General features: G+C 42.0%; 2 protein-coding genes across 2 annotated transcripts; both read right to left on the bottom strand.

Annotated features, from left to right (window-relative positions):
* Nucleotides 1-243: 243 nt before the first annotated feature.
* LOC121061977 (lipoxygenase homology domain-containing protein 1-like) lies at nt 244-4,571 on the bottom strand. Its single transcript, XM_040541481.1, has 4 exons — nt 4,101-4,571; nt 3,094-3,290; nt 2,555-2,747; nt 244-1,751 (listed from the first exon to the last, which is right to left on the bottom strand). The coding sequence occupies exons 1-4, from the start codon at nt 4,108-4,110 to the stop codon at nt 1,582-1,584; spliced, it is 570 nt and encodes a 189-aa protein (XP_040397415.1). The 5' UTR covers nt 4,111-4,571; the 3' UTR covers nt 244-1,581.
* A 6,411-nt stretch (nt 4,572-10,982) lies between these two features.
* Nucleotides 10,983-22,858, bottom strand: LOC121061748 (lipoxygenase homology domain-containing protein 1-like). Its single transcript, XM_040541065.1, has 6 exons — nt 22,852-22,858; nt 21,581-21,741; nt 20,552-20,638; nt 16,952-17,087; nt 14,806-14,960; nt 10,983-11,303 (listed from the first exon to the last, which is right to left on the bottom strand). The coding sequence occupies exons 1-6, from the start codon at nt 22,856-22,858 to the stop codon at nt 11,043-11,045; spliced, it is 807 nt and encodes a 268-aa protein (XP_040396999.1). The 3' UTR covers nt 10,983-11,042.
* Nucleotides 22,859-23,815: the final 957 nt, after the last annotated feature.

The raw sequence follows: 23,815 nt of genomic DNA, 5'->3' as shown, positions 1-23,815 counted from the left end.
TGTCTATTAACGCTTCACAGCTTCTGCCTTGCACATACAGGAGAAAAAAAATCAAACAAAAAATAACAACAAAAAAACACCAACACAGAAAATGGTCAGAACTTTAAAGTCCAGCAACAAACATGCTGGAGAGGATAATAAACATATCTTTGTAAACAGAAGACTGTATATATGGCTTCATTATAAATCTGATATTGGCTTTATTCCTCATTATTTCCTTTAAAATCAGAAAAATCTAATCTTAAAATTATAAAGAGTTTTAAATAGGCAAGTGTTTATAAGGTGTTAATCATCTTTGGTCCCAAAGAACTCAATAGAAATTGATAAACATCATTAACTCCATTCTAAAAAGCAACAAACTGGGGCAGGAAGAGATTACCTGAACTCCAAAATACACAATACAAAAACATAGAAAAGCTCGTGAGAAGGGCAACCCTGTTGACCTCTGGCAATGGGAGGGATATCCCAGTCTTGATGTTTCAGGGCAGAGTACACAACTAGATTGCAAGTAGGTGTGTAACTTTGTGCTGAGGTGGATCAGAGACCTCAAGGCACCTCGATGCCAATCCTCGTGCTGTTAACACTTACAACAGGTATGCCTTACATTCGGCTTCCATCTGGACTTTGTTCTTCACTGTCCAGATATTGGTGCCTCCTGAGGTTACATCACTAGACAAGGATGTGGCTCTGACATGCCTTGACAGCACATCTTGTCCCACTCTGACCCCACATCAGGGCAAGAACCAAGACCATTCCTTTGCCTCAAATCTCAGTTTCTTTGGAAAGAGAAACCAAGCAAGTGAGCAAGCAAGCCTGAAGAGGATGGTGGCCCAACATAGCCAGGCCTGACTCAGCAGAAGATGCCCAACCACACTGTGGTGATCAGCTTTGTCAGTCCAGGATCTCTTGCTGGATTAGCTGGGTCCTGGCTCACACACTGCTTACTGTAGCATTCCTCAAAAGGAGTTATGGACGCTGCTGTACAGACTTAAAAGCTGGCTGATAGTTGGAGGAGCATGTTGTGCAGCTTACACACCATGACTATACTGTGCATGTTGGACTAATGTTATAGGCAGTAAAAACCATGGGGCAGTCATATGCTTGCAGAAATTACAGCAGCAAATCTATGCTGGATTGGGCCTGCATAGTACTTGTCATAAAATTATAAAATTGTACTTGTCATAAATGATGTGTGATTAGAGGCAAAGCTGGAATTTCTTATATTTTGTTTCCTTTTTCCTGACTGGATAAATAAAAGGGACAATGACATGGTCAGGCACAAAATATAACTTTACAAGCTTCTGAAATCCAACGTAAGTATCTCCTTTTGAAAGGAAAGGTAAACAAAAGCAGCTAGTGGGCTATGTTTTTCTATGACACCTTTGCTATCAGTCCCTGAGAATATAAAAGTCACTCCATGAAATACAGAGCTCCTCAAAAAGATGTAGAAGTCAGCAGATGCCAACAGACCTGGCAATTTTTTTGAAGTCAATTACTTTGATGATTGGGCCAATTATTCTTACAATATTTCTGTATGGGCTTGTCATATCTTTCCCCTCACAAAAGCAGCAAAGACTGTCTTCACCATACCTTGAAGATATCTGTGGCTCCCCGCTCAAAGTTGTTCGATCTGTTTTCTAAGATGATCAATTCGGTTTTGCCAGTCTCGCCGTAAATCTGCATGAAGACTTTGGCATTGGTGCCTGCAGCCCGCACATCTCCAGTAACTACAGACACCTCGTAGTTTGTCACTAGTCCAAAAATAAATCAATTAAATCAGAATAGAAGCTCATATAAAATGATCCTGAGGGCTTAGGTTCAAAATTAAATTACCTTGTCTTAACAAATGACCATGTAGCTGAGGTGACTGCATTTGCTTTTATCCAAAGAAAATAAGAGATAGCACAACTCTTCACTGAGCACTAACCTAATAGCTTTCCCTTCTACAACTATAAAGCCAGTGTCAACAGGCTGCAAAATAGAGCCTTAAAATGGATTTTCATTTCAGTATTAACTATAGGGTGGTTAAATGATGTTCATAATGTAACATGAGGGAGTGAGTTACACAGAACAGAGGAAAAACACATATTTTCCGATGATTCCAAGGCAAATTTTAACCTTAGCCTTAAAAGAGAACAAATCTGCTGATATAAGTCAAATGAGCAGTATGGATTTAGTCTACATATATCAAACTATGTGGTAATACAGGCAGGACAGGATGTGTGCTTGTCCAGGCTTTGTCCAGAAAGACACATAAGGGTGAAAAAGGCAGAGCCCACTGACGTTGTAATGAAGACACATGGGAAGAGGGGAAGGAGCACTTGGTAGTGTTTTTCCAAATGTTTTAGGAAAAAATATAAACAAAACAAAGAAACAAAACCAACCAAACAACAAAAAAAAGAAAAATTTACTTTCCTCACTAATATAATCTCTTTGGGACAGGAACTTTTTGATGTCTAACACAGGGGTGTCCTGGTCCTTAAGAAAACTAATAATACAAACTTAATCCTGTCTATTAAAAAAATCACACTATTCTCAACGTGTCTTCTCTCACATTTCTCAATGGGCACAATCTCACTTGGGTAGACCTCCACCTCCACCCTGCCATCAGCCTCATCTTTGTCAAGCCATCGGTTGCAGGGGAACATGTACTGCCTTCCCTGGACTGGAACCGTGATCTGGACACTGGCCAGGAACCAGCCAGACCGGAGACCCACGTTATCATGTCCAATCAGTATTCGGTTGATCTTTAAAAAAAAGCAAACAAAAACCAAGAGGGCAGGAAAAACAAAACAAACAAACAAACAAAAACAGAATTTACTTAATACATACAAATCTACTTCTCCTGGCACCCTGCTCTTCCATTGTGTACACGAATAAATTCTCTATATATTTGAAAATAATCTCAAAACAGGCATTTCACATGCCAGCACATACCCTAGACTGCCAATTTAATAGTCTGTACCACATGCATTTCTCAATTTCTGATGTAAAGGTCAGAGCTTTTTACATCATACTCAGTCCTTAGCTATATATTGATCCTGAATTCAGCCACTTACATGAAGCACAGAGCCACCTGCAATTAATTCTTACCTTCCCAATATCCATCGTGTCGAGAGTAAACTCATCCACTCGACCACGTTCAAAATAATTGCCTAGATCATTATCAGAGACTAGCAGAGGCTCCTTGCTGGTGTCTGCTTTTTCACCGTAGAGTTTGATGAAAACTTTGGAGTCTGAGCTGGCACCTGGGATATCTCCTGTCTTCACGCTGATGTGATAACTGACATCTGAATTGAGATCAATGTACAAAAAACAGATGCATGAATGACATTTCCAGCCATGCAAACAACACAAGGTGGCTGCCGCATCTTGGAGATATCCACCAAAATATAAGAGATGTAACAGTTGCATTAATAAACAGAGAATAACTCATCTTCTTCCCTCTTACCATTAGACGATTACCCAGCCATAAAAATGAGCTTAGGCAAGTAGGGTGATTTCACCATTTTTTTTGTACTTGCAATTTAATTCAACAGGTTTGACTTTTTTTTTTTTTTTTTTTAGCCAAACAAAAAGCATCTCAACCTGATAACAGTAAGCACTGTTTTTTTAAAGAAAATTGTAGTACTGAAGTGCTAGTTTTCTAGAAAAATGTCAGTGTAATTTTTTGTCAACATTTTCCAGGAACACAGTATCATTCAATGGAATTTTCTCTAACAAAACAGTGACAATTCAAGATCCTTCAGAGAAAGCTATACCATAAATAAATAAATAAATAATAAAACCACCACTAACAACAAAAACAACCACAATTCTTCAACAAATCAGAACATTAAAAATCAAAGCTCTTTTCTACATATGTAATGTAACAATTATTCTCTTTTATGTAATTTAATTCCACTCATAAGCTAGGATTTAAGGGTCAGAGGCATTTCCTCTGAGTGACCTACTACAGCTCCCTGCATAAGAATGGCAAAAAAAAAAAAAGCCCAGTAGAAGTGTCGTGAACTGACATGAATTATTAAGTAGAAAAAAACAAATAATTATGTGCATACACAGCTCAAATCCAGATCTTCTTTTTTCAAAGCTTAACTCACTTTTTAGCATTGGTGACTCCCCAGCAGGCACTAATTCTCGGACAATCTGACCATCATCCTCATTTTTGTCAAGCCATCTGGTTTACAAAAAATAAATTATTTTTGAAGAATTAGGACCTATTAGACCTTTTAAAATCTAGGCTGGCTCCATACATAGTAAAAATCCACACCACAGTCAAAATGACATTTTCACATGGCTCCATATTTCTGTGAAGTTTGCAGGAGCTTGACCAGACCCTACAGCAGTCACACTTCAAACCTACAGTTTTCCAAGAGAGATCACCAGAGTCCTGCTCAGAGCACAGTAGATAAGCATCGCCTGTGACTTCCATCTGTCTGGCAAGATCAAGCTTTGTAGTCACAAGTTACTTCTGTAAATGGACAGTCTCGGTTTCTTGAAAGCATTGGCTGTTATTGACTGGAAATACTTGCAGCCTTTATTACCAGCTGTCATGATTACAATCTTTATGACATCAAAGTTACAGAAACCCTTTTTTCTTTTCCTTTTTTTTTTTTCTTTTCTTCTTTTTCTGGCTAGTGTTTGTTTACTCTAGTTTATCATCTCTTTTCCTTTTCTTACAGATAAGCATATAACCCTTCTTACTTCAGCAGAGAGGAGCTGAGTTTTCTTGTTCCCATTTTCAGGGCTGGGTTTGTGGAGATAGCTGGTACCAGCAAAAGGAAGGGTTTCCTTTGTCTCTCAGTATTTATTTAATGATCTGACTAGACTAGACAAGAAGAGGAGACAGGCACAAAGCATAATGCAGCCACACTCTCAAGGGAAAAAAATCCAAAAGGAAAATGGAGGGGGAACAAATTGCTAAACTGGTACCTCCACAGATGTCCCTTTCACAGCCCCAAATGCATCATATGCCATACAGCAATCATTGTATGACATACAGCAAAGGCCCTGGTAGAAGCTTCTTACTTTCCACTTCAAAAAACCCTTTTTCCCGGACTGCTGCAGCACACATTTTATTCCCATAAACATCTACGTAGGGTCAGGTTTCCCACACTGGTGTAGCAGGGCCATTTCTGTCCCGATATTATGCCATGAGAGCAGGAGCAGTTCACAGAAGGCCCAAGTACACAGCTGTCTACAACGGCATCTTTTGCTGTCAAAAATACTACTTAAAACCAGTAAGGGTGCACGAAGAACATCTAAGCAAGCTCTGGCAGGTCACATAGGATATTTAAATTGCTATAATAATTCCAAGAACTAGAAATGGAAAAACAAATTCTGAGAAGCTACTTCTTTTTAAAGAAGGCCACAGAGCTACGTGGATGACACCAGACCACAGACAACCTGCTTCTGCACAAAGAGATGCAGTGTAGATGCACCACAGGCTTCTTGCAGTGGCCCCATGCCACATGTACTCTGCCTTGCTGACCCTCACACCACAAAGGAGTCTGGCTTCCCAATTAAGTTTCCACCTTTGATTTTGCTGATGAGCCAAACAGAAGGAAAACAGTGAATTGACATTAACAAATACCACTGATAGCTAGATCAAACACCTTTATGGCATCTCGCTGGTAATAAAAAAAGCAGATTACAGTCATGACCACTTGGACTTTCCATAGTGACCAGGAGGTAGGCAGGTATTTTGTAATATGGAGGATGTGCCAGGTGTCCATTTCATCCATCTGAAGGAATGTTATCTTTTTAGTCTCCTCTCCCTTCCCACACCCAATGTGCCCAAAGAAAACACACAGAAAACCAGCACCAGGAAAGAAATCCAAACGGGAGCTGGAGACAGCCAGTCCCAGAAGCAGTAGCAAGGAAGCCCCCATGCAAAAGAGAGGTGCATACATTCCCCACCACAGAGACACACACCTCCACAGCTCCCCTATACACTTGTGCTGGTTGTCGGGTATGCAGACTACCCCGTATTCTTCCCTTTCACTCTGTAAAGCAGGTGGCCATGTGCAGGTGGCTTGAAAAGGGCTAAAAGCTAAGGGGATCAGCATGAGGGTTTAACACAACACGTGGGCATCAGGTGTGGTATCATACCCTAGTGGAGGCTGAAAGGCATGGTAGGGATACAGGAGCAGAAAAATCTGTGGGGAAGACTGGGAAATTAATATCAGGAATTGAGCAAGGGTGGAGTGCAAGGAGGGCAGAAGAGGAGCATGCCAAGACATCAAGTCCTAAAAGAGGAAGACTTTACATGAGTTGACACTTTTGGGGTGGGGGAATTATTTTTTACCTGGTAGAACTGGTCCTTAATACCTTTGTATCATGTAGTTCTTGATGCTGGCTCAGGATTCACATCCTTGGACAGGTATCCAGTGGCTAGGGGATCACGTCACCCCAAAAGTCAAGGTTCTTCTGCACACATGGAAGTTAACTGGGAAGACCAACTAAATCTGAGCCTAACCTCTACCACCCCAGGACCACTGAACTCAGCATGGCTTTCATGAGGGCAGAAGCCCACAAGGTGGAATAAACTTCTGCTCTCTTGGTGCTGTTTTCTTTGGGGTCCTGCAAGCTGATGTTTCTGCTGCCAGTGTACATGCTGCTGATTTGTCACCTTCACTATTGTTTTAGGGTAACATGTTTTGTCACCCTATTTGCTGATGTTTTAGGGAAACGTGGGATGAAGCAGGATGAATCTCTTCTGCACCAAGGTGGCAGGATGAAAATGCATTCTACAAGAAACAGATCTCTGTGTGCAGCATAACAAATGCTAACTGCTTCAGCAGTCAGGAATCCAATAAAGGAGGACACATCCCTAGGTAAATAATTTCCCTCTACCAACATTGGCAGCTACTGATGGCAAGGGAAGGAGTTTGCCTTGGATTGGAAGAAGTGGGTTAAAGCTGCTGCTGTAGAAGAAGCTGATTACTTTTTTTTCAGCCAAGAGAATAGTACTATTTTCTCAAGAATATGACTTTAATTAGTGACAGAGAAAGTATTTGGATGAGCAATGCAATTGTATTCCTTTTCTTCAGCACATATGTTGCAATATCCTAAATTTACTCCAACATAATTCCAAAAGCATATCACTGAGCAGCAGATTGCAACCAGGGGTTTATAGTCTTACACTGAACACAAATGGATTGACACATTATAAACACATCAGGCAACAGAAAATGGTATTTTTCTGTATAGAGCTATCATATTCCTAATACAAAAGACCTGTCAAAACATTCTTTCATTTTACCAAGCCTCCATGCAATTTCAGTGCATGTAGTTCTCACACCAGTACAGATTTTGGAATGGTGTGCATGCATCTTGTGTCACATACTTGGTTTTACAGGGTTATTGCATGCCCAATAACCCAAAGTGGACACAAATACAGCATGAAAGATACTCCAGCACAAATCTCTAGAGGATCAGACAGTCAGGGAAGCACTGGAAAAATGTAATGTGGTATCACATATAGCATTTGAAATCCTGTAGATAATAGCCTATGTGCAACAAGAGTGATTAGCACACCCAGATAAATTCAGACATGCAAGCATATCTGCATGTGTGTCTTTAAATTCAACTTATGTATATCACTACGTACAAAATAGACAGAAGTTGCAGAGTATTTAATGCAACAGAAGGAGGTTTCTCTGGTTCCTTTGTATGATGAGCACCTTTGGCATCTGATTGAATAAATGTTCTTTTACAGGGACCTCCTAGTGCATCATCCCATTCATAGTCTCTGTTCTTCAGAGAACTAATGATATTCCCTTATGCTGGAGAAAAATTAGGATGTTGCAGTCCATATGTTTAGAAAAAAAAATATAACAAAGTATCATTGAAGATTTTAGAAGAGCTGCAATGATTTATAACATAAAAAATTCTATCCTATCATGAACTCATGACTGCCTGATTGAAAATTCATTTCTGTCTGGGATATAAATATTATGAAAAATAGGCTATTTTAAAGAATGTCAGCTAGTCCATTCCTGGACTTCCACAGAGCCTTGAGAACAAACTGAAAACTGAAACACTCAGTCCTGAGCTTTGGAAAGGTTTGGCTCTACTTCTGGGGCAAAAGTTGAACTCCTTCATTTCAAATTTTTCAGTGTTATTTATTATCACAATAACTACTTCACATCAGCTAGTATAAGGTGTATGTATAGTAAGACTGTATCACTGAATGATTCAGGGTTCAGTTCCAAAAAACACGGATATTATAATATCACGTGCTCATAAGGGAAGAATAATACTGCCGTGCATCTCAGTGATGTATAGTAATTCTGTAAATAACACCTGGAGAAGTTGCATTTTCTCCTTGCGTGCACAGATCAAGTGACCGCTTTAAACATCACTGACTCTAGGAAGAGCTACAAGCCTTTCTCTTTACAGCCAACTGTTTTAAGAGTTGAAAGCACAGGCCTGGGAGTCATTATTTCTGGATGCTCTTCCTGAACCTGACACAAATTCACGCTTAATCCACTTAGCTTCTCTTTATCTCTGTTGGCTCCCTTGTAAAACAAAGACTGTTCTTCTCATAGAACTGTTGTGACTATTAGGTTATAGATGTTTCTATAGAACCATAAAAAAAGCTTTCAAATTAAAAGACAAAACATAGCCATGCATATGAATACGTAAAGAGCAGGAACAGAGATTTCAATGAGTCACATGTAGTAAAAAGATCTGTATGGATATCCTACAGGCGTTAGATATAGTGGAAGCTGTTTAGACGGCTCTCTGCTGTAGTATGTGTTTTTATAGAGGTAAGAAGCCTCTGAATAGTTTTTACAGGGGTAAGAAGCCTCTGGAGCTTTCTGCACATGTGAGGTATGTTCCTGCTGGAAGGCATTTTGTCCTCTAGCTGACTCAGAGGAACAGCTAAGCTGCAGCAAGTCTGCAAGAGCAGCTTTCAATAAGAATGCAGCAGCAGAAGTTATTTCCTCCAGATCATGCAAATGTGCTGCGTGGAAGAGTGGAAGTTAATCAGGTCTTGGGGATGAAGGCAATGAGAACATCAGCATGTCCACTGGCTGGCCAGAGACTGGCCAAGCAGAAATAGAAGCTTACCCAGTGTCCCCTGGATGGAGACTTGTATTAGCTAACTAACCTCACTTGCATTGGCTCACCAAAAGAAGGCAGCTCTTCTTGGACAAGCCTACTTCAGCCTCTTGGCTCTGAAGAAGCAGGCAAAGAAGGTCCTTCTGAGCACCCACCAAAGCAGTGAGGATGTAAGCTGTCCTTGGCCCACAGAGCTGGAGGGGAACATCCAAACACTGCAGGTCATGGAGAAATTTATCCCTCAGATGGAGGATGCAGTGGGTGAGCACCTTCGCCCTCAGATATCTCCAGAACCCATGACGACACCCGTATACTGCGATGATGCCCCAGTCTCCCCAGAGACACAGGCACCAAAGATAGTGGTAGGGAGCAGCTATCCCCTGTGGTTAGAGGTGATCAGTCATGTTACCTTCTCAATCTGAGGGGAGGAGATAATGCTGGCACAAGGACAGCAAACAAAGCCGCACAAACAGCACATATCTTACTTGGAAAAACAGACTGTAAGAAAGGTAAGAGTGGAATTCCATCGTTTGTGACTTGGAGCCTGAATGCACCCTATATATCCTGGGGATAAAGCCCTTTTTTATTCTTTTTTTTTTCTTCCTCTTTTTTTAGTCCCTGGCCTAAGGGGAACGCCCTGTGGACTCTTCTGATACACAGGAGAAAACCTAGGGGGAACAGGGTCATCACTCCAAGCTGAGGGAAGACACATAAGCAACCAAAAAAGGAGGCAATTCAAAATGAAATCTTTAAAAAGAGCCAGTTGCACAGTGCATTTAGACATGGAAATATCTCTGAAGGATCTGAGCAAAACAGCTCTTCACGTGGACATTTCATGTCCAAGTAAAAACCTGTCTAGCTGGGTTGCTTAACTCAGTAAAACATATGGTTGTTAAATATGTATCAAAGGCAGCAATGACATAACGTCATGGTTTGTTCTTTGAAAAGGGAGAGGCTGGCTTGCTTTTCACAACCAAGATGACATTGCATCTGCTGCTCAGTGCTGTCTCCCCAATGAATGTGCTCTCTGATGTGATGTGGCTTAGCAATTCAGAGGGGCTGGGACCGGCTCCTGTTTTATATTAGGCTGACTCCCCTGATTATAGTGGTGTTCTGCCTGATTTATAGCGACAAGGGACAAGTAGCCAGCTTAGCGGGTTTACCCCTGTTTGCAATTTAAGAATAATTGTGTTCGCATTTTACAATTCCACTTGTTCCCCCCGAGAAGACTTTTTACAACAGCTACTTGATACTGTTAAGTGGAACTCAGTAGACTTCCCTCCTATAGGGAGGACATTCTTCAAGGTCAAGTGGGACTGCACAGGACACTGAACTACACCGAATGACTGTCTCTTATGTTTTCACCCAGTTATCTCTCGTTTGTGCTAGGATGTGGAGGACCCCAGGTAATGTCAGAATGGATGTTGCATCTGGCTCCCCATGGGCAGCCTCTCTACCGCACATTTCTTTTGGCCACTTGATTGTCTGGGAAAGAGAAGAATACATTTATAACTACCGAAGGGCTGAGTTACAACCCTTTGCTCTACAACTATCTCTGTCTGCATGATATGCATTTCCCTTCGTGCAAGGAGCTCTCAAGATGGCAGCATAACAATTTTACATTCTCCCAACACAAAAATAGCATCCCATTGCTCCTGGAAAGATGGGATGTGCATGCAAGGGAGCAAAACCTTGTCCCTCACATGCAATAAAACTAGCAAACTGCAGCAGATTGCAGAGTGTGTTTCTGCAACAGGCAATTGCAGTGACACTATATGTGGGACTGGAAGGTTGTGTTTTACCTTTTGGAAATTCTCTATATTACTGAACTAATTGCTGAAAAGTTCACAATTCAGATTGCTGTTCATTTGGTAAGGGGAGTTAACAGTATCTTAAACCTCCCAATCCACACTCTTTGCTTTCAGGCTTAGCAAAAATAAATGAATGCATAAATAAAAAGGATTAAGCTGTGCTCAGAAAATTCCAGTCTTGGAACAATAGCTAGGCTCTTTAAAGGTTGGCAAATGCATAGCTGGAGGCATGATTTGCAAGCACAAGCATTGTTTCCAGTACCTGTAGCAGGGGAATTCCACAGCCTCGCTTTCTGGCTGTCCTTCTTCCCTCACTATCACTTTGGCAAGGTACCAGCCACTGCTTCCTCCTTTGCCATCATGCCCTATCCTCACCCTCCTCACCTGCTTCAGCGTTACTGCTTCAACGAAGAATTCATCAGCCTTTGAGAAGGAGAAAGACAAAAAGGTAAAGCAGTATTTCTCCTTAAAAACAAACAACCCAAATTTATTACTGCAATCAAACCAACATCATCAGCATGCTGTAAGATAATTCTTCACGAGATGAAGGGGTAAGTACAAACTAATTTACCAAAGAATGAAAGCTTGAATATTTGTGCTAGAAGTATAACATTAGATTTACAAATATACGATCTGCCAGCATTTTAAATCTTCCACATCATTGCTTGCCCTCCACAACTGTAAAGAAAAAAAAAAAGAAAAAAAAAAGAAAAAGAAAACTAATTTGATTATTAAGAAGTTTACACAGAGAGGCAGGAAATCCACACTCAAACCCCCATTTGGATATTAGCTTTCTGGGAGAACCTGGGCAGGTCACTCTAGACCGAATCCTCAGAGGTATTTGGAGGTACAGTTTGAGGACACCACCACACATTAAAATGAGCTGACATGGACTACTGAGCACAATTTGGTCTCCCAACACTTCCTCGCATGCAGGTGTCAGACGTGGATGCGCAGGGGTATCTCCAGGTGCTCAGGAGCCTGATGTCTATGTTGTATTCAGAAGCTGGTGTGAACCTAGCCCAGGAGCTAAATACCCTTAAATACCCATACAAACCAACTACCAGGCACCACTGCCCTGGCTACCCTCTGGCTGAGATGCTGTCTTAGGTAAGAGAAAGCTAACCAAATGTGGCAATTTGCTCATTCTTTATCATCTCCCAAAAGCCTGTGAAGCACATATGACAGTAGCAAATACCCAGTTAGCTCCTGGAAAGCATGGTGGCCTGATAATGGTGTTCAATTGGAGAAGAATAATAATTATAAATAAAATCATAATTTCTTCCATCATTCAGGACTCAAAACTGACCTTTAAAATATAGACAACTAAACATACTACCACTGTTTCAAACTTTAATGATGGGCTTCTATTCACAAACAACTGTTACTTACAAACTCAAAACTGCAACATGGGGATTTAAGTTATCAAGACCTCACTGAGTCAGACTAAGTCAATGAAGTCTGATTCATTAGGTCTCATGTTCATCTTACTTATTAACGGCTGATATAAATTAATGAGTAAGTAAATGGATGGAACTGAAGCAGGGCAAACACCTAATTTAAAGACATCTTTAAATTTTACCATCTATACAGGCTGTTAGTTTGCATCTGCAAGCAAACTTTTCAAGTTAAATTGGTAATCAAGGTGCTATTGGTTTAAGTGGTTGTAGATTAAAGACTGCAGTGACTTAGCCACATTTCTTTGTAATGGCGTATCTGAGTTAATCAGTGTAGATATAGTTGTTCAGTCTCTTGAACATATGAGCTCCAAGTTCGTCAGGATCAATCCATAAACAGCTTTCAATTCACTCACCAGCTTTCAGCTCCTCATGCCAAAAGACCAGTTATTCATTAACAGATTCCAGTTTGGCTTATATCATCTGGATACTATTAATCACATGAACTGATTTCCAAAATTATTCTTCCTATTTTCCCTTTTTTTTTTTTTTTTTTTTTTTTTTTACTTAATGAAGCTACCCTATAGCTCATTTTGTTGGGATTAAATAATAAATTAATAATAATAATAATAATAATAATAGTCTGTGTTCAAAATAACTTCGGTCTTCTGTGACCAAGTATCTTTTTTTTTTTGGACTCCATTGAAACAGTCTTCAAACCAATATGACTCATGACTCATTAAGACTTCCCCAAATGACAAAATGACTCTCTTTTATACTTTGGACCTACTTTTTAAAAATAAATAATCTTACTAGTCTTATAAAAATAAATAATCTTAAAAAAATAAAATAAAAATAAATAAAAATAAAAATAAAAATAAATTCTTAAATCTTATAAAAAATAAATTCTTAAATCTTATAAAAATAAGTAATCTTAAATAGTCTTACGAGGAGCGGCTGAGGGAGCTGGGGTTGTTTAGCCTGGAGAAGAGGAGGCTCAGTGGTGACCTCATCGCTCTCTATAGGTACCTTAAAGGAGGCTGTAGAGAGGTGGGGGTTGGTCTGTTCTCCCACGTGCCTGGTGGCAGGACGAGGGGGAATGGGCTCAAGTTGTGCCAGGGGAGGTTTAGGTTGGATATTAGGAAGAACTCCTTTACTGAAAGGGTTGTTAGGCATTGGAATGGACTGCCCAGGGAAGTGGTTGAGTCACCATCCCTGGAGGTCTTTAAAAGACGTTTAGATGTAGTCCTTAGTGATATGGTTTAGTGGAGGTTTTGTTAGTGTTAGGACAGAGGTTGGACTAGATGATCTTGGAGGTCTCTTCCAACCTAGACGATTCTGTGATTCTGTGATTCTGTGATTATGCAAATACATAGGCAAAAATATAATGTTTGCAGTGCCTATGTCTGCAAACGTTTATATCATGTAGAAGCAGAATGAAATTTACCACTATGTAAATATCATGTGTTTCCACAGACAAGTCTTACCAGCACAAGAAAAAACTAATAAAAGTTATTTTAAAGTCAAAAAAAATCAGTGATCTCAGTGAAGTATTGGAATTTCTGAACACTCAAAGGTAAATGGAAAGCATTAATGTATATTTCAGAAGCCTAAATTCAATGGTCAAATTTGAAAATATGACCTCCTTTCATCTTCATTTTCTTTCCTTTCCAAATCTTCAACCAAATAATGACACAGAAGATGGGAAATCTGCAGAGTTCTGTGATCAGATTCTCAAACTCTCCTCCTCCAGGGGATACTGATTACATTTTATCAGTTTAAGTCAGACCCTAGAGATCCAATGTGTGCCTCATAATTGAATATATATTAAGTAGGTTGACCCCTTAGATCAGATCTGCACATTATTTGCTTGTTAATGCAGCAGGGGCTTTAGCTACAGATTGACTTCTTCATAACCTCCGTCTTTCAGTAGGACAGGCTCAGCCTTCGTTTCAGGCCATTTCCCCCCTCTTTCAGGACCCGACCATACACAACACGTTGACCAAGAAACTGAATATTTGACATGGAAATTGATGCACTGTTGAGGTGAGACTGGGGGAAATACAAAAAAAAAAAACACATTAAGCTTTTGGTTCTGATTTTCACATTTAAAAATATTTTTTTCCTTCCCTTGCCCCAGAAGCCAAATTTGTGCAATCACAGATGGAGGGGGAAAGGCTTCCCCTTGTTCTTGGAAGATGGACAGCTTTCCTGGAAGCCTTCTCCAGACTGAAGACACAACTTCAACAGCCACTACTTAGCTGGGAAGCAAATCAGGATGCTTGTGTATGACAATACCATTGTCAAGCAAGGGTATACTGTCCCTAACCTAATCCCCCTTCCCAAAGCAACCAGTATGGTACCCTGCAGCTATGATTTCCTTCTCCCTACTTTCCTAGGCCAAACCAGCAGGGAAATCAGCCAAGTTTGCAAATGCACATCTTCAAAAAAACCAAACATCTACAAACCATCACAAGCTTTGTTTGGCACTTTCAAGCCCATCTTAAGGAGCTGCTGCGTGAACTTACATTGCCTTTTTCGAATTTATTGACATTGTTGATGCATTTGTAGAGAACCCGTTCTCCCGTGTCTCCCTGCTCACCGATGAGGCAGACGAAGACATTGGCATCTGTGCCGCTGCCGCTTACCATCCCTGTGCAAACTGTCACTCGGTATTTTATCACTGTGGAAGCATAAATTAATAAAGCAATTTCAGCAACACAGTTAATTGTCATTTAAATTTACAGCATTTTCCACAAACTTGCAATTAATTTTAAGCGTTCACACTTCCAATTGATAATCCTGTATGTGTGTTGACTTTCATACTTCCATGTTATCACTAGGAAAAGAAAAAAAAAAAAAGAAAGAAAAAAAAAAAGGAAGGCCTGAAATGTTAAGAAAACCTATAAAACCCCTCCAAAGAAGCATATGGAAGTGCCTTTCCCTTTGTGTAAACTTCACAAACTGGAGTGCACGGCTTTCTTGTAGCCTCACCCCAGGTCTCCTGCCTCCCCTTCCTGTTGGGCCTTGTAACAAGTTGTTCAGGGAAAAGCCTTGGTTTTGGCATCCATGGGCATGGCAGGCAGAGAAAGAGTCAAAAAGAGTTAAATGGTATGCGGGTTACATGGTGGGGGCAACAAGGCCAGCTGGTCCCATCTCCTTGGGCCTCCCTGCAGTGCAGGAGGCTGGATCGTGCCTTGTCTCCTTGTCACCTCTGAGATATTTCTTCAGGATTTTCTGGTGGGATTTTGGGTCACCACCTTCCTCCCCCCACCCCAACCTCAGCTGTGACCTCCTGTTCTGTTGTGGGAGGGACTTCCAGAAGAAATGTCACCATGAAGGACCAGCCCACAGACCAGCATTCATGGAAGGGAGACCAGAAGCCCAGGATCACTGAATTTCAGAGGGGTGCAGACAGCCCTGTGAGCAGCTCAGCAGAAGAAGGTGTGATCCCTTCTCCGTGGCAGACAGGATCACGATATCACCCCGGGTCTGACCTCTGTATACTCAAACCCCACGCTTTTTCCTTAATGCTGAGTGAGAGCCTATCCTTTAGATAGGGACTTGCTGATGGCACAGGCCAGTAATGATCTCCTTCAACAAGCAAGGAGGCAGCACAGAAGAACCCATGTCTTGGATGATTTCAGGGAGTTTCTACCATTTTTCCGGGTGGAACAAGAAGCAATGCTCCAGCCCTGCCTCCCAAACCCCCACGTGCGGGTGTCACATCTTGCCTCCTCTCAGCACAATTGCTTCTTACAGGAGAGAGTCTGCATTTGAGTTCAAGCAGCCCTCTCCACAGCTGATTAAAAATACATTTCAAAAACAAATTTATTTACATTTTAATAACCTCTGTAATTACCATTACTCTTCCTCTTCTGAGGAACAGTTCAGCTGCATGCAGATCACTGAGTTTGTCGGAAATTTCAGGAAAGAGGGGACATGTGGTCTGTAGAGTGTGGATCCCCACTGGGTGCTTCAGCAGAAATGAAAGAAAACCCAGTGGCCATCCTGAGCTGTTCTGCTCTCCAAAATTCTCCCTCCATGTGCATTTAATTCTTGACCCGAGGTCAAGATAGAAGTGACCACTTCAGGAAGCCAACACAAAGTTCTGTGGCTTGCCTTAATTAAACTTCCAGTTTGAGCCAATAATTTACCCAATAAATATTTGTGATTGCTCATGCATACTGAAAGATAGCTAATGCTCTTGCATGACTGTTCTCTGCAACTGTCTATACATTTATACATTTAACTGCATAAATGTGCATATAATTAAATAAAACTGTAAAGTGCAAAAATGATCGTTAAATTTTAGATAGGTTTTCAGCTAAGCATGCAATCCATGAACTTCCCTTCAAACCTAGCCTTTCCTGTTTTAAGGGAGACTGGAGAAAATATGAAACAGAAAAAAATACAGCTCTGGGAACAGTGATGCTACGGCCAGATCTCTCCCACCTCCCAGCAGAGAGAAATCTGCTCGGAGTCAGAGCCTGGGATTTCTGATGCCTCATGCAGCTAATGATGCACGCAGAAAATACTGCAGAGAGAAAGTGCCAGAAAGAGGAGCTAATTGAATGGCACCGCTCTGTCCGTGCATCCCTTAGACAAAGAGGGTTTTTTTTTTTTCCTTTTCAGGCCTCAAGTGAGCCCCTGCACAGAGCCCGTGGCTCTCACCTGGCATGACTTCAGTCACCAGAGTCCCCTCTGCAGGGAGCTCCCGCACGATCTCATTGTCGTCTTCATTTATATCTAGCCAGCGGCCGCAGTTGAATGAGTATTTTTCTTTTGTCAGCGTTTTCAGCAGAGTTACCTTCATTAAACCAAAACACTGCGTGAGTTCAGAGGCTTAGAGACAAAAAGCAACCAGCTCCTGACAGGGCTGTGCCTGGGAAGCAAGAGCAGGTCGCAGCAGAGAAATAACACACATTAATAACGAGACTGTCACAGCGCACCCGGGCGCCTTCTGAAAAGAGCACGGGCTGTCATAGCTGAAGCCTCTTTGTTCCTCTTTTCCCCCATCACTCCATCGTCCTGTGAAAGTTTTGATGGATACTGTGGCCCTGAGTAATTGCTTGTCATATGCCACATCGTGCCCAGACAAAACACAGGTAATCTGTTTCCTCAAATGGAGATGGAGAGAGGCAGAGCAGGCAGGGTGTGCTAATGCATTTATTTTTAAAGCACGGTTGTCGTGATGGCTTTGCTAATCACCAACGAGAACGGGTTTTGTAGGGAGGAATCTTCTACCCTTTGGGTAGGCCCTGATGACCTACACATTTGCTACTGACAACTTGGGTCCTAACTTTTACCCTACCCAAAGTAAAGGGCAAAAATAATAAAGAAATGTTATGTAAAATGCAGTTTTCTGGCTTCTTTGCAACACTGTAGCCCTGTTTCTCTAGCACTAACAAACTGAGGACCTTGGTTCTAGTTTTCAACCATTAAGTCAAACTGCAGAATGGAAATACTAGCTCAGTCCTGATTAGAGATTAAAAAAAAAAATATAATAATATTAATAATAATAAAAAAAAATATTAGGGATTATCAGGGAAAAAAAGGCAAACAGTGAAACAGAAACTGTTGCTGTGCTACTGTATAAATCCACAAAGCAAATCTTGGACAGTATTTGCACTTCTGGTCCCCTCAGCGCAAAATCAGGGCACAGCATTTATAGGAAACACACAGAAAATGGCAACAAGGGTGATTGAAGTTGTGGAGTGGCTTCCAAATGAATGAGAAGCAAATAAGGTAGGAGTCTGCTGATGGCTGGAAGAGCACCTAAAAGGAGGGTATGATGGAGGTCTCCAAAATCACAGGTGGAATAGAGAAGGCAGAGGGGGTTCACTCTCTCTTTGCTACAAGAAATAGCAGACATCAAATGATGCTAGTAGAGCAAAGCTCAAAGCAAACAGAAGGACACCATCAACCTGTGAAGTCCTTGCTGAAAGCCATTATGGTTGCTAAAAGTTTAAATGTTCAAGGGGGGAGACAGAAACTTTTGAGCAAATAAATGGAGTAGAAACCTGCTAAACTCTTTGTATTTAGTAGATCTGTTCGGAAGCAAGTCTCCAACTGGGAAAAGTCAAAAGATGGGGGAATATTAGGGGAATATATCATAAATGCTTGTCCTTTTCTTACTGTTCTCTAATCATGCACTTATGTGACATAGGAGAGAAGGCATTAGGTTAGATGGATTTTTGGACTGAGTAGTATGGTTCTTCTTGTATGTTGTGGTTTAGCCCGGCTGGCAGTCAAACACCACACAGCCGTTCGCTCACCCTCCCCCCTCACTCTCCGGGATGGGGGAGAGAAACGGGAAAGTGAAGTCTGTGAGTTGAGATAAAGACAGTTTATTAAGACAGGGAAAAGAATAACAATAATAATAATAATAGTAATAGTATTAATAGTAATAATGTGTACGAAATAAGTGATGCACAATGCAATTGCTCACCACCCGTTGACCGATGCCCGGCCTATCCCCGAGCAGCCAGCCCCCCCTCCACCCCGGCTAGCCACCCCTATATATTGTTCAGCATGACGTCAGATGGTATGGAATACCCCTTTGGCCAGTTTGGGTCAGCTGTCCTGGGTCTGTCCCCTCCCAGCTCCTGCTGCATCCCTAGCCTGCTCGCTAGCAGGACAGAGAGAGGCTGAAAAGTCCTTGGCTTGGTGTAAGCACTGCTCTACAACAATTAAAACATCAGCATGTTATCAGCGCTCTTCTCATTCTAATCCAAAACATAGCACCCTGCCAGCTACTAGGAGGAAAATTAACTCTGTCCTAACTGAAACCAGGACATTGTAGTAGAAAATGTATGCTTGCCCGAAAGTAGAGTAAGCCCAGCATGAAATGTGAGAGGACTGGAACCTGTTAAGGAACCGTTGTTAAGTTTTCAGCTGGAAGTTCTGGGATGCTATAATGTATACACGAGCAGTGGGATTTATGTGCCGTCAGCCTGATGCATCCAGAAAGCGTCAGACTCGCTGTCCACAGGCAAATTGAGTTCTGGCATCATCACCGTGTTTGGTCAGGCAGTTTGGCCCAAAGTGAATCCTAAATACATTATGAGATCCTTCTTTTCTTCCCTGAACACAATTTCTGTGCAGGAAAAGAAGACATACGTAGGGAAATGTCAAGCTATGGACAGTCTAAGCATTCTTGCTTACCATCTGCAGACAAACTGTTCAACAAAATTTCACTGGCCTGATGTCTGACCAGCACTTTCTTTTTAATGAAGACCACAGCCAGACACCTTCTCCCACCGTGTGGAGGACACCAGAGTACTCTCCCCACTGGAGTGGTGTTTGGCTGTGTATGCTTTCACAGCTCCCTGACAATGCAAGAGAGTAGAATCTGTCAAAGCATGTCAGAGGCATGCAAGACAAATCCCTAAGTGGTAAATTGTGATTTATCGTCACAGTTATTTATGGCTGCAGAGCAAAGTGTATGTTTTCTTAAGTGCAGAGAAAGTCTTCAAAGCACTACAGAAGGAGTATGGGTGAAGCTCAGAGATGAACTTGCTGCTCTGCAGACCTAGGTGAGGGCTGACAGTGTGGTAGATCATTGCTGGTGGAACAAAGAAAATGTGTCTGGAGTTCAAGCAGATCACAGTGTTTATCCCCCAGACAGCACAGTGCTGCTCACTGCTACACGGCCTCCATGGGCTCCTCCAGTCTGCACAGGTCCACCTCCAGCAACAGGGCTGTCATCACTTCGGGACAGGTTACACTCCACTGTATAGTAGGAGCCTCCCATAAGTCAGTCTGTCTCTATGACCAGCCTAAATAGGCCATAAAAGGACCAGTTTTCCACTCTTTACAGTAGCAATCTCAAACTAGCAAGATTTCTGAGAAGCAAGGGAAAAACCTTCTGGCGGCGGTGAGGGGGGACTACAGTGGTCTTACACTGGAAAGAAGGGGGAATGCACTTTCCACCATTGATCTGGGCTGTTTGGAGCTGCCCCTTCACATTGCTCTCATTTCCCATACAAAGCTGAGCTGAACTGAGAGGGATGGGAAGGAATTTCCTCCCAGAATCATGCATTGAATCCATCTCCCTGCATATTCTTGCCCAGGCTTCACTGTGCTCTCCTTTACATCTTGTTTTCATGCACGATTTCCACTTCCACCCTCAGTCTGTAAATGGATTCACCTTTGACCACTGCACATCAAACTCAGCTGCCAGCTGAGGAACACAGCGACCCAGGATTGACACAACACACCTCTGTGGCCAATGTGCTTTGTCAGGTGTATCCTTCCTTGCTGTCCTCTCACCTTATTCAGATGCCAGCCAGCAAAAGGATTTCTTTTCTCGTGCCATATCCGAAGCTTATAAAATGTGCCCAGATCAGGGAGCTCAATCTATAGAGGGGAAAACAAAAGAGCTTTATACATTTTTGTAAGTTAGCAAAACATCCACACCAAGGACACCACTGAACACTTTTTAAGAGACAAATGAGAGAGAAGTTGAAAACTAGACTAAAATACTAATGTTCTTTAAAAGTAATGAACCTTACCCCACAGAGACAACTCGTGGCCTCTCTTTTCAGGAGGGGAGAAGACAGAGACTGAATTCAGACACTCTTGATCATGAGAGCTGCTTAAAACCGTTAAGAGCTAATAAGAGCTAAAGCCTGCTCTCAAGCAGGGCCTGCAAAGGAGAGCCGTGTTTCCTCCAGAAGGCAAGCTGTGGCTGCTGATGCAAAAAGGGTAAATATTTTTGCTACAGCCACGAATTAAAATCCCTTGTTTCTCAAGGTTTCCCTGACCAGCCCCCAATTAAATTTGGGAACATACTTTTTCCTAAAAGAAAAAGGAGATGAGAATACAAGAAGACCCTCACCAGCATCCAGACTCAATGTGCCATTTAAGTTCAGCCCATAACATTCATGGGGACTGAAGACCAGATCACAAAGGAGAGGAAACACTTCTATAAATTCTCCTGTAAATAGCTAATTCTCATTTAAAAAGACATGGTCTAAATGGGTGTGAGTGGGGTTGAAGGTAATGACTGTTTCCTTCAGGAGCCACAGAGAAGATGTGGCAATTAAGTACCACCATAGCTTGAAGTCATCACCACCTGAGCAATGTGGAACACCAGCCTAAGCCCTGTTTGGAGAAGACAGGCCACATCCACATATGAGGAAATCATTTGCATCACCAGCAAACTGAATGACTTCATGTCCATTTCAGAACGATATACAGAGGTAAAGGTCTCATGATGTTGATTTTCTCTACAGATCTGACTCTAACGCCCTGGAAAACAATGCTAAGTCAAATTTATTACTAGCATGAGATTCACACCATGAATTTGTCAGTCTGTCCAGTTTCAAAATTGTCTGAATTGTTGTCCAGTTTCATCTCGTCTGACTTCCCCTTGTCTCCATAAATCTGGAAAAAGATGGTGGCGTCTGTCCCTGCATTTTTAATGTCACTTGTCCAGATCCACAGAGACCAGGGACTTTCTGAAAGCAAACAAACAAACAAATAAAACAGAATTCTTTCCTTCTTTTCTCTGGGTGGTAGAGATGGCTGAATGGTAGCAAAGCAAATCAGGACATTTTATCCTTTTCTGCACAAACATAATCAGCTGCCACTTGGCATACAGAAATGAGATTGCCTAGAATTATAATTCTGTGTTTCCATTTAAAATAAAATGTGAAAACACATAAATCACTTTTTTGCAGGTGAGCCATATTCTTCTATGTCATAAATTACTAATAAGGTAAGGACCCAAGGATGTGCTCCATCTGTGTAGCTTTGGTGTACTTCTCCAGCACCTAAAACTCTAGCTTCCAACACCATTACCTCCAGTGACTTTACATTGGTTTTCATCAGAGGATGGCTGCACATATGAGAAAGTGATATTATTTCTCCTGAAGAGCCCCTCATCTGCATTCTTTATTGGTAATACTGTATTTCATATCTGCAGCACCTACAGGAGAAGGAACAGGTTTCTTTCCTGACTCATACATCAGCTGAATTATTAACAAATCCTAATGAAAGAGTTGCTAACCCTTTCAGTATGCCCCAGCCTGCATGAGCACAGATTGACCTTCAGAGCCCAGAATGGAATGTAAAAGTATGACATGCATATAAATTAGACTTTTACTGATCTCCTCAGCATTTGATTGCAAAAAGGAGAGGACCGCAACCAAAAAAAAAAAAAAAAAAAAAAAAAAAAGATGGGTAAAAGCAAGTTTTCTTTTAAAAAAAGTTTCACCTCTATTTTAATAATATTCAAAACGCTCATGAAGACTCTCCTCCGAAAATCAGCAGCGAGCTTTATCTGAGCAGCAATGAAGCAGAGCCAAGTCAGCGCACAGCACGTGATGCAGCAGCCTGGCCTCCCCGGGGAAAAGAACAAGGGCAACGGGGACACTAGAGACCACTCTTGTCTGCAGGGTTTGGCCCCTCTGACCTTTTGCTGAGGGAAAGGAGAAGTGATGCGTGCAGGGAGGGGCAAGAGGGGCTTGTACAGGGATTAAATGCTGGTAGAGGGTTGTCAGGGAGAAACCACACAGGGAGAAGTTGGTGTGAGACAGGTCTGCAGGGACCGGGTGTCCCCCAGGTACCCGTCATCTGTCTTCTGGGGCTCGTGGGCACCTTCCCCCATCCCTTATCTGCACGCCCCTTCACATCCATGCAGCTCGGGAATTCTCAAAGCCAAAGCAAATATTCCCCAAGGGTACGAGCACCAGGGAGAGCCAGACCTGACACAACAGTTTCCCGATAACATTCAAGATAAGGAGGCAAAAAAGAGACTGGGGGTAAACACGAGCTACACGCCGAGCTCCAATCCGTTGGGGGAGCAGCCTGCAGACGTTGTGCAGGGACTGATTTCGCCATGGATACCCAAAGCGAGGATGAACCAAGCTTTGATCAACTTGCAGAAAGGGACAGTCCTGCGTGCACAGGGAGATAGGCGAGATGACATAATAGGGCTTGTCTAACGCCGAGTCTTATGCTTCTATAATCTGCCAGCTAAAGGTCATGGATTTCTCAGGGCTAATGCTCTCTGTCTATCTCCTGCACTGCGGCAGCAGGGGAATTAGCCTGTCAATAACAATCAGAGCTGATAATAGCGGGTTAAAGGTTGCAGATGCTTTAGTTAAATGGACCGAGGCAGAGGCGCAATGTGGTTGTAACACCGACTAACATTTAGATAAAGCTTATTTAAATGAACTGCTGCTTAAGCAGGAGCCCACCCGAAGCATCCGGATTAAACTGTGTCTATTATCCTAATTAAAATGTTCTGCTCACACATGCACACCGACGCAGGCGAGAGAGCAGTGACCCAGTGTTTGGCACAAACCCCTTCAACACAGCCGGGTGCTGGAGTGGTGCAGGTAGAGTACTGCCCTGCACCAGAGCTGCACCTCCACACAAACATGTGTGCCTGCTCCCTGCTAGAGAAAAGGCTTCAAATACCCTGCACACGTCACATTTGGCAGCTGGACAGGGCTAAGAGATGTTTTTTTCTTCAATAACCAAGAGTAAAATGTTGATTTCAGCAGGAAGCACAAACCACCATGAATT

Source organism: Cygnus olor, chromosome Z, assembly GCF_009769625.2.
Source record: "Cygnus olor isolate bCygOlo1 chromosome Z, bCygOlo1.pri.v2, whole genome shotgun sequence".
Lineage (NCBI taxonomy): Eukaryota > Metazoa > Chordata > Aves > Anseriformes > Anatidae > Cygnus > Cygnus olor.
Note: the sequence above shows the minus strand (reverse complement) of the source record. Positions and strands in the feature narration are given on the sequence as shown.

Excerpts from the sequence above, each read along its gene's own strand:
- LOC121061977 (XM_040541481.1), bottom strand. Across the intron at positions 2,748-3,093 it reads ACACGATGGATATTGGGAAG|ATCAACCGAATACTGATTGG; the intron begins GTAAGAATTAAT and ends TTTTTTTTAAAG. Across the intron at positions 1,752-2,554 it reads GATTGTGCCCATTGAGAAAT|TGACAAACTACGAGGTGTCT; the intron begins GTGAGAGAAGAC and ends TTTTTGGACTAG.
- LOC121061748 (XM_040541065.1), bottom strand. Across the intron at positions 17,088-20,551 it reads CTGGCTGGCATCTGAATAAG|GTAACTCTGCTGAAAACGCT; the intron begins GTGAGAGGACAG and ends GGTTTAATGAAG. Across the intron at positions 11,304-14,805 it reads ATAAATTCGAAAAAGGCAAT|GCTGATGAATTCTTCGTTGA; the intron begins GTAAGTTCACGC and ends TCCTTCTCAAAG.